This window comes from Fundulus heteroclitus, chromosome 1 (genome assembly GCF_011125445.2).
Source record: "Fundulus heteroclitus isolate FHET01 chromosome 1, MU-UCD_Fhet_4.1, whole genome shotgun sequence".
NCBI lineage: Eukaryota > Metazoa > Chordata > Actinopteri > Cyprinodontiformes > Fundulidae > Fundulus > Fundulus heteroclitus.
The window spans coordinates 39,056,669-39,066,883 of NC_046361.1; the positions used below are offsets into that span (position 1 = coordinate 39,056,669).

The window sequence follows — 10,215 nt, forward strand, 5'->3', positions numbered from 1 at the left end:
TTTCCCTGTTCCAGTTTGAATATGTGCTGAAACCACATCTTGAAAATCAACTGTTAAAAAAGTTTTGTTGCATGCAGAAATGTTGTTTCATTCACCCTGCAGTCGGTTATTGATTTCATAAGTGTAACACAGTATAGTTTGTTTGTGAAACGGGTCCAAATGGCTCTTTGAGTGATAAAGGTTGCCAGCCCCTGCTCTACCTGGTGATGATAGAGGAGGCTGAATATGTGCATCATTGTTTTGAGCTATTTTTGCATTTACTGCATGGTTAATGGTTCCCTGGATCCAGATGTTTGACTTTTTGGGGCCTCAACAGCCATTGAAATGAATCCAGGTTTGTTCTCTGTTGATCTCAGTCTGGTTGTGGGAAGATGTTACTTGATGGATCCTTTAATACTATTCAGGTTTCCTGATATGGTTCAGACCTGATTGTGTTGTTTTGCTTCTACAGCTCTACACCTTTAGTCTATGTTGACAACTGATGTTGATACAGCTGTTGTGTTTCAAAGCCTGTAAAGTTTCCCCTTTTTTGCAGGTGGTCGCTGTGGCAGATTCCCTCCTGGTTTCACTTGGTACAACGGCCACTGTTACCAGTTTGTGAGACAAGGAAATAGTTGGTCAGAAGCTGAGGTATGAAAACAGCTGATTGCCCTAGAAATCCATTAGTGTAAAAAGTTTCAACTTTAAAATTGAAACTACAGCTGAAAAGAAACGGGGTCCCAGGAATTTGCTCCGTGTCCTTCAGATTACAGGGACACAACCTGAGACAACCGGGTGTTTGATGATTCACATATTTGTCATTTATGATCCTTTTCTTTATTATGTTCACTGCAGAGGGCCTGTAATGAATTGGGTGGAAATCTGGCCTCCATCCAGACTCAGGAGGACTACAACTTCATCATAGGTTTGATCTTGGAAAAGACAGGATCATACAGGAGCACCTGGGTAGGAGGCTACAAGGTGAGGACCTAGAGGACCTAGAGAAACAACTATAAATCTGCCCATGTTCCACTGGCCTTGATGATCAACTCAAAGTGAACACATTGTGGGGCTGGGTAAAGTTCCACCTCTGGTCCACCTCTGGAGACCTGAGGTGACCATGATAATAAAGGACCATAGTGACGTAACAAGGATTCTTGCCTGTAAGCTGAGAAAGGTGCTGTTCAGCAGAATTTGCTTCAGGTTGATATGTTAGGAGTAACTCACCTTTCTTCATACTGGAAACATCAGATGCATTCAGATGTCAAGCAGGAGGGTCGCAGCTCAGAGATCAGGCTGATATTATGGGGGTTAGGGAGATGCTCAACACATTTACAGCTTAAACATCATGATTCTGCAGATTTTGATAGCATAGATAGTCCACTAATCTCACCAAGATGACTTGGGTGATGTTAACGACAAAGATGAGTCAAGGGTGGAGTTTGTGTTTCACATGGAAATATAACTTTAACTTAAAAAGCTTCTTTTGTCCAGGTCCCTTCAATATGTCCTTGTAGAACCTTAGGTTTAGTCAAAACAAACTCTCATCCCCAAAGAACTTCCTAAGTATCACAATTGTTTCACCCTAACCCTGAAATAAAGTAAACTGAATTTAAAAAATTTACTTTTCCAGGTAGGTGCGTGGTATTGGAGCGATGGGTCATGGTTTGACTTCAGCAATTGGTCCCCAGGAGAGCCCAACAACAATGGAGGAAACGAGAACTGCATGCACCTCAACTTGAGAGGTAAAAATGACGACTGATCCGCATTTAGCTGTTCAAATGTTGCAAACCTCTCTCTATATATATCTATCTATCGATCTTTATAGATAGATAGATATACATATATAATACACATTGTATATTTATTGTAAATCCTTCTGGTCAAAAGTTATTTTTTAGTTTTTTCTCTAGCTCTCTAAGTGCTTTAGCACTTGATAAATAAATGTATGCAAAATACTTTATTGGATATTATTTTAGGATCATTTCAAATGCAAGGGAGACAAAAACGAAAGGGAAAAACGGAGAGAAATAAAAAAAATAGAGGATATATGAATAGAGAGACAGAAGGATCAAGCAAATACAAGATATCCTGCTAGGATTCTGCTTCTATACCTGAGTGAGAGAGAACAGAATAAACAGACAAGTATCACAGGGACAAGAAAAATCTTTTAGATATAATAAAACTGTTCGAATTTGGAGCGTTAATAGTTTGTGTTTAGTTATTTGCTATTTTCCATTAGTATTTACCAGGAGAGAAACTATTGACTCTGTTAAATAACTTCACTTTTAAATTGTTTTTTTGCAGGCAGAGAGTATGTCAACGATGCCCCCTGTGACATCAGTTATCCATCTGTCTGTTCCAAAGAACCATTACCGGTACCCGCTTGGGAATGATACATCTGACAGAATCTGCCTTCCAGCAGAACCTCAAGCCTCGATGACGTTACTTCTGGGAGATACTGTGATTTATCAGATGTCTTGTCATGTTTGAATAAACAAAACTGCATCTACAGACTTGTTTTTATTTCACCTTCTTTATTTCTTTAACAGGTGCATAAAATGGAAGATTTGCTGTAGCATAATTCATAGAGAATGAATGAATCAAATGTCAAGGTAACTATTTGTACCTGAGGGTGCATTTGGTTGCAGGTAGAAAGAGTTGGCTGCATACACAGACTACACACAAACCACACTGACAACACTCACAGAAGACAATGACATATAAGTAACAACAACAGCAAGTGTTCCATGCACAGAGATATTGATAAAAAGTAAACAATCATAATACCGTTGATAAAATACCACCATATAAAAAACTATTAATATGCTGGGCCAATAAAATAATTAAACAAATAGATTAGGAAGCCCTTCCGATGGGCTCACCACCTGTCGGAGGGGCCAAAGGGGTCGGGTGCATTGTGCAACGGGTAGCAGTAGAGGGCGGGGACCTTGGCGTTCCGATCCTCGGCTGCAGAAGCTGGCTCTTGGGACGTGGAATGTCACCTCTCTGGTGGGGAAGGAGCCTGAGCTTGTGCGCGAGGTTGAGAGGTTCCGGCTGGAGATAGTCGGACTCACCTCGACGCACCGCTCTGGCTCCGGAACCAGTCTCCTTGAGAGGGGCTGGACATTCTTCCACTCTGGAGTTGCCCATGGTGAGAGGCGCCGAGCTGGGGTTGGCATACTGGTTGCCCCCCATGTCGGTGCCTGCACGTTGGGGTTTTCCCCGGTGAACGAGAGGGTGGCCTCCCTCCGCATTCGTGTGGGGGGACGGGTTCTGACTGTTGTTTGCGCTTATGCGCCAAACAGCAGTTCAGATTACCCACCCTTTTTGGAGTCCTTGGAAGGGGTACTGGAGAGTGCCCCTCCTGGGGACTCCCTCGTTTGCTGGGGGACTTCAACGCTCACGTGGGCAATGACAGTGGGACCTGGAGGGGCGTGGTTGGGAGGAATGGCCCACCTGATCTGAACTCGAGTGGTGTTTTGTTGTTGGACTTCTGTGCTCGTCATGGATTGTCCATCACAAACACCATGTTCAAGCATAAGGGTGTCCATATGTGCTCTTGGCACATATGAATTTTTTAATAGACCCATAAGATTTAACACAAAATGTCAGGAGACGTTTTAACAATGTGCTGACCCAAACCACTTGAAATATTTATCAATCAACTGGTCACAGTGGAATTGGCTCTTGTGTTTATGGAACTTTTACAACAAACGCATAAAGATATGTCAAACCAGACTCACATTGCTCAAGGCAGTAAGTTAATCTTTACTTTGTAGTGATGATAATTCAAAAGGGCAGCAGCAGGACTAACTGGAAGCTGCATTAAGGTTGCTTTATGCTTGACACACATACATTCCATGGGGAAATCACACGTGTGCATATAATGTCTGCAAGATTCATGCTCCGTGCTGCTTTTCCTGCTACCTAGCACTATTCTGCCACACTCTGGAGGGCAGTGTTGTGCTCCTATGCCAAGCGTTCTACGCCCAACTACACTGGTGAGATCATAGACATAGGCCGTTTCTCAATATGCGTTCTTGAGCGTTCTCGTGTGCTCGTCACACGCCATCAGCCTCAGACCGAGCACTGTTCCAATGCCGAAAACGCCAAATCGAGAATGCGCCGAATTCCCCGGATGTTGTTCTCGTCCGCCCTCTTTATCGAGCATGCATCAGAGCAGACTTGTGCGTTCTTCAGACTGTAGGCTTGCCCAGAATGCACCGCGGCCGCAGCTTAATTTGAGACAGCGCAAACAGAGCTCACAGCGGTAAGTTAAAAATTCCCTTTTCTGCTGCTGTTGTTCTTAAAAAGTACGTTTTCAGATCGTTTGAGGCGAGAACATTATACTTTTAAGCTTCCCTATGTGGCCTGTTTACAGAGTTGGTGCGTAATTTAAAAAAGTAGTGTGCATAAGTACCGCTGTATATGATTTATTTGTTTTGTGTTTATCTGACTGACGTGTGTTGCTTTATTAACTCAATACTTTCTGGAATAAATTGTAAATGTCTGCCAAGGACGACCGCAGCATATAAAATAAATAAATAAATACATTCTATAAATGTTTTTCCTATCTAAGTGAGTTTCTTCTGAGTCAGGACACGAATAATTGAGAGGAGAAAGAGGGAAAGAAAATAATAGTAATAATAGTATATGAAAATAACAGACATTTATTTTATACAAATGTTTAATCTTTGGAAAAGAATGAAGGTGTAATATATTCAACAAATTATTAAAACAAAGAAATAACTCCTAAATTCTTATACAAATAGACAATGCCTATAAACTTACAATTAAAGATAGTTGGAATGGAAATTATTTAACGATTATTTAATGTATTTTCACAGGTGGTGAAAAAAAGAAATGAAGCAGCATGTGTACATGACTCCAACTGATCTACATTAGGTCAGGTGTAGTCATGTTCACTTAAACATGCAGCCAGCTGGAGCAGCTCCCTGTCTTCAGCCACCGGATGGTCGTCCTCCTCTGGGTCGACCTCCTCATCCTCCTCTGGATCAACCTCCTCATCCTCCACGTCCAGCTGGTCACCTGCTGCTATACTAATATTGTGGATGATGCAGCAGGCGGCGATTACTTTTGGGGCAAACGTCAGGCGGACCTCCAACGCCCTTAAGAAGATGGAACGCCACCGTGTCTTCAGATCACCAAAGACACGCTCAATGATGTTTATCAGCCTTGGCATGGTGTCTGTTGTAGCGTGCCTCCACTTGACCTGTACCAAATATAATTTTAACTTGTAATTTAGGTAATATGCTGATATGTCTTAATCTTCTATCCAATTAATATCATCTATGTATCAATTGTGTGTCATTGTTGGCTCTATTTAAGGACAAGAAGGTAAGAGATCTTACTGGCAAGCTGTTTCCCTATAGGATGCACCACAGGCCAGCCAGCAGAGGGTCACCAGCACCTCTATCTCCTGTGGCCATCCATGGACCTTCTGGATGGGCAGCAGCTGAAGGAGGAGGACGATGGTGGCCCTGTTCAGCTAGAAGGCTGGTTTCAGGTCCCCTTCATTAAAAAATATTTGGAGGATTGGCACAGAGGTGTTTATTCTCACATATTTTGTTTCTGTTTCTTCCTGTAAATAAAAAATGCCAAATGTTACCATAATTGTTTTTTTCAATTCTCACCTTTTCACACCATAAAACTATAACTGCTTAACATGCAGATTATTATAGTTCTCAAGAAAGAAAAGGTAAAATGTATAGTAAATGTAACAAATGGCTTCCCTTCTCTGGTATTTTTACCATTTCACTGAAAAATGAGCTGAACTAACTGCACATAATTTATAGATTAATCACTGTAAAGGTGGAAGGACATAAAAATATGGTTTTTCCTTTCTTAATCAATGCTGTGAAGGTCAGGAGGTGCAATAAAGTAGCTTATCCCTACTGTTAAAAATGTTAAAATTGGGTCTTCATTTTAATTATTTATAGAGAAATAGTCACAATTGCAACCTGATCACGTTTTTATTACCATCCTCAATGTTTTTTTTTAAAGATAAAAGTAGGAAATAGGCTGTCAATCTTAAAATGCCTACCGGTTGGCAATAGATGGGTGAGCAAAGCCTGCCTTCTGAGCCTCCTCTGCTGCATCAATCTTCTCCTTGCTCGGATTTTCCTCCTCAACTGCATCACCTCCTCTTCAGCCTGCTGGTAAAGCTGACCAACGACCGAAGCAACAGCAACATTGCTCGTATTGCTCATTTTGCTTCTACAAAGTGCTGATTTTTTAAGAAGATTCAATCGCCTCTACAACTACAACAATTACAACTCCCAACAAAGAAACTCCCGCTATTGCTGGTTTTAGACCCACAATTTTGTAATTGTGGGTCTAACTTTGGATATTTTATTCGACTTTTTAGAAATTAATAAAAAAAAAAAAACGTTTTCAATAAGATATGATGGTGTAGTGTATAAATAGTTTTGAACGTTAAAGAAATGCTCAAGAGCTGCGGGTGTGATGACGTCACGAGTATACTTCTGTTCCAATGCACAATACGTGCTGCGTGCTCGCGTTCTCGTCAAGTCCGATCTTCCTGTGTTCTTACCGAGAACAGACTCGCGTTCACGTGACTTGAGAAACGGCATAGACCCCGCATCGACCGCTTTCGCCTATGTGCACTGACGGGATTTGGGGGCGCCATCTTGGGGCGGTCGACAGCTCAGCTTAGTGTAATTTGATGACCAGGCGCATTTTACCATATAGGGACCACACCCCCTTTATGGCTGCAGTTTATTGGAGATTCTATTAGTAATCAACATTTTATTCATGGTCATGGTAGACATATTAGGAACAGGTTTTTAGAATTAATGAAAGACAAACAACATTAAATCACAGAGATTTTATTCAGAACAAAGCCAAACTTGACATTTGCAGATGTTTCACTCAGCCAACCTGACACTTTGATGGACAAACATCTCTGTTTGGAATGCATTCAAGAAAACACGGCCTTCAATTCTTTACTGCTTAACTGACTTCTGTGTTTCTTTTAGTATTCTTCTCCTTCTTCCTCTCCCTCACCTTCAATGGAGTCAACCCCCACCTCCTCGTAATCCTTCTCCAGAGCCGCCATGTCCTCCCTGGCCTCAGAGAACTCGCCCTCCTCCATTCCCTCACCCACATACCAGTGCACGAATGCACGCTTGGCGTACATCAGGTCGAACTTGTGATCCAGCCGAGCCCAGGCCTCCGCGATGGCGGTGGTGTTGCTCAGCATGCACACCGCCCTCTGCACCTTGGCCAGGTCACCACCAGGAACCACAGTGGGTGGCTGGTAGTTGATGCCAACCTTGAAACCAGTGGGACACCAGTCCACGAACTGGATGGAGCGCTTGGTTTTGATGGTGGCGATGGCAGCGTTGACATCTTTGGGCACTACGTCACCACGGTACAGAAGGCAGCAGGCCATGTACTTGCCGTGGCGAGGGTCACATTTCACCATCTGATTGGCCGGCTCAAAGCAAGCGTTTGTGATCTCAGCTACAGAGAGCTGCTCGTGGTACGCCTTCTCTGCAGAGATCACAGGGGCGTAGGTGGCCAGAGGGAAGTGGATACGGGGGTATGGCACCAAGTTGGTCTGGAACTCAGTCAGATCAACATTCAGGGCACCATCGAAACGCAGAGATGCAGTGATGGAGGACACAATCTGGCCTATTAATCTGTTCAGGTTGGTGTAGGTGGGGCGCTCGATGTCGAGGTTTCTGCGGCAGATATCATAGATGGCCTCATTGTCCACCATGAAGGCACAGTCGGAGTGCTCCAAGGTGGTGTGGGTGGTCAGGATGGAGTTGTAGGGCTCCACAACAGCGGTGGACACCTGGGGAGCTGGGTAGATGGAGAACTCCAGCTTAGACTTCTTGCCGTAGTCCACAGAGAGCCGCTCCATCAGCAGGGAGGTGAAACCAGAACCAGTTCCTCCACCGAAGCTGTGGAACACCAGGAAGCCCTGCAGGCCTGTGCACTGGTCAGCCTGGAGACACACATAAACAAAACAGAAGAGTTATTTACAGTTGTTTGTCAAAAAAAAAAAAAAAAAAAGAGTTCCTGATTTTCTAATTAATAAAGTTCTCCAGTATCTGATCTTTCCATATTTCTGTATTTTGTGCTCTTACCATAAGTGGATAAAAAAATCTGACTGCTAATGCATTTTTTTTTGCAGATGTTCTCTCCCTAATGTAATCATTTAAAAACAAGTTTCATAGCCATCTATCAGAATTTACCCACCAGTTTACGGATCCTGTCCAGAACCAGGTCGATAATCTCTTTGCCGATGGTGTAGTGTCCACGGGCGTAGTTATTGGCAGCATCTTCCTTCCCCGTGATCAGCTGCTCAGGGTGGAACAGCTGCCGGTAGGTCCCAGTGCGAACCTCATCTGAGTAGAAAATAAACAACAAATTAGCTTAAGTTTTTCAGTTATTTCAGAGTATTTACCTTATTTAAATCTGTTTAAGCAGTAGTAATTGTGCTTACCGATGACAGTGGGTTCCAGATCTACAAAAACGGCTCTGGGGACGTGCTTCCCTGCTCCGGTCTCACTGAAGAAGGTGTTGAAGGAATCGTCTCCTCCTCCGATGGTCTTGTCGCTGGGCATCTGCCCGTCCGGCTGGATGCCATGCTCCAGGCAGTAGAGCTCCCAGCAGGCGTTTCCGATCTGGACACCAGCCTGACCGACGTGGATGGAGATGCACTCACGCTGTGGGGTAGGGTGGGGCGAGATATTAATATTTCATACTAATGGCGCAAAAAGAGAATTTAGATTTATTTTTAGAATTCCTGCAGGTAAATAATTAATGCATCAAAGCACTTTTCTCCAACCATTGTAATTTATATTCAACTCAAAATATTGTAATGCTGTTGGTTGATTTTTGTCTGGACCGGAAGTAGTTAATGATTTTTAAAATAAATATATATTATTTTATTTTTTAATCTGATTTTTCCCGTTTTGGACCCTCAGTTCATGGGTAAAATTGACTTATTCCGACAGTCGATAAACTGGAGCGTCTATATTTTCAATCCAACTGAAGAAGAAGAAGACTTCCCGTTGGGGCTGCTGGTCTCGCGATTTTTCTCTGGCGCACTGCAGTTGTGTCTTGACCTGCGTTGCCAAGCAACACACTCTTCACCTAGGCAACCGACGACGTTCGTTTGAGCCCTTAAAATGTATGTGAAAACTCACACATTTGCTCGATTAACGGCGACTCCGACACATTTTAGGTAAATATAGCTTCGCCGGGTATATGGGAGGTCATTAAAAACCGCGGGGCTGCTTCGGCTCGGTTCGTCCCTGCGGCAGCCGTCAGGAACGAGTCCGAAGTGTCCGTTACTAGTCTGCATTTTTAATGACCGACGCCATGCTGACGGTGCGTTTAATCCATTTTCACTCCGGATAAGGTTTCCCGGGGCGTGGGTCGAGTTCTGTGTAACCGAATTACAGTTCCAGCCTCCAGCTGTCACCCAGTGATGGTGACCGGGTTTTTTTTTTAGTCGGGATAATAAAGCCTCCGTTATTCCCATTGTCCACCAAGGAGGGGGGTGATGGTGGTGTGTTGGAAGCGGGAGGGGAGGGGGCATTCTTTTGTCCAGACTGCCCGCCACGTCCCCATCCGAACCGTGCCAGAACCCCTCCCCACATCGATAATCATATTTTAGCCCACACTTTACAAATAAAACGTTTGAGTCCAAAAAAAAAAAAAAAAAAAAAAAAATTAATGCCTCAAAACTTCCTTTCACGCCTTTGCAGTAAATATACTTATTTATTCACTTTTTAACTCAAGTTATCTATCCACACACCATCACTTAGAGTTACATCCTTTTTTACAAAGCAGGTTAAATATTCTTACCATGTTGTTTAGCTGAAGTTGTGGAAGAGGATGGAAGAGTCTCCTCAGAAAAGGAGTCTTACAATTCGACAGTTATGGGGTCGATGTAAGAGATAATGGCGAACATGATGGTGTTGGAGCTATATATGCGAGTGGAGCACCGGCGCCGGCAGCTTCTGTACTCCTATTGGTCGAGCTCCTGTCGCTCTGAGGTTCACAAAGATTTTCAGGATTTCTATTGGACCATCTCAAAGTCCTGGATAGTCTCCGCCCACAAACCCCACCCAGCTGGTTGCCCACCCTCCTGGTGCTCAACTGCAAGCATCATGGCGTTTCTGCCTGAGTGGAAAATGCTGCGTAATTTTTAAATAATGGTTAAAAAAAAAC

At 43.4% G+C, this 10,215-nt stretch overlaps 2 protein-coding genes across 2 annotated transcripts in view; one reads left to right on the top strand and one right to left on the bottom strand.

The window, feature by feature from the left end:
* Window positions 1–10,215, top strand: part of LOC105930715 (tubulin alpha-1B chain) — a 31,310-nt gene that overhangs the window by 13,109 nt on the left and 7,986 nt on the right. The window lies entirely within an intron of this gene.
* Window positions 6,837–9,969, bottom strand: LOC105930792 (tubulin alpha-1A chain). The gene is made up of 4 exons (XM_012869161.3): window positions 9,850–9,969; window positions 8,480–8,702; window positions 8,233–8,381; window positions 6,837–7,978 (listed from the first exon to the last, which is right to left on the bottom strand). Exons 1-4 carry the CDS (start codon window positions 9,850–9,852, stop codon window positions 6,998–7,000), a joined length of 1,356 nt encoding a protein of 451 aa, XP_012724615.2. The 5' UTR covers window positions 9,853–9,969; the 3' UTR covers window positions 6,837–6,997.

Bases quoted from the DNA above. Each gene is read 5' to 3' on its own strand.
- LOC105930792 (XM_012869161.3), bottom strand. The intron at 8,382-8,479 runs GTAAGCACAATT...TTTTCTACTCAG, and splicing joins TCTGGAACCCACTGTCATCG to ATGAGGTTCGCACTGGGACC. The intron at 7,979-8,232 runs GTGGGTAAATTC...GTGTGTCTCCAG, and splicing joins TGGACAGGATCCGTAAACTG to GCTGACCAGTGCACAGGCCT.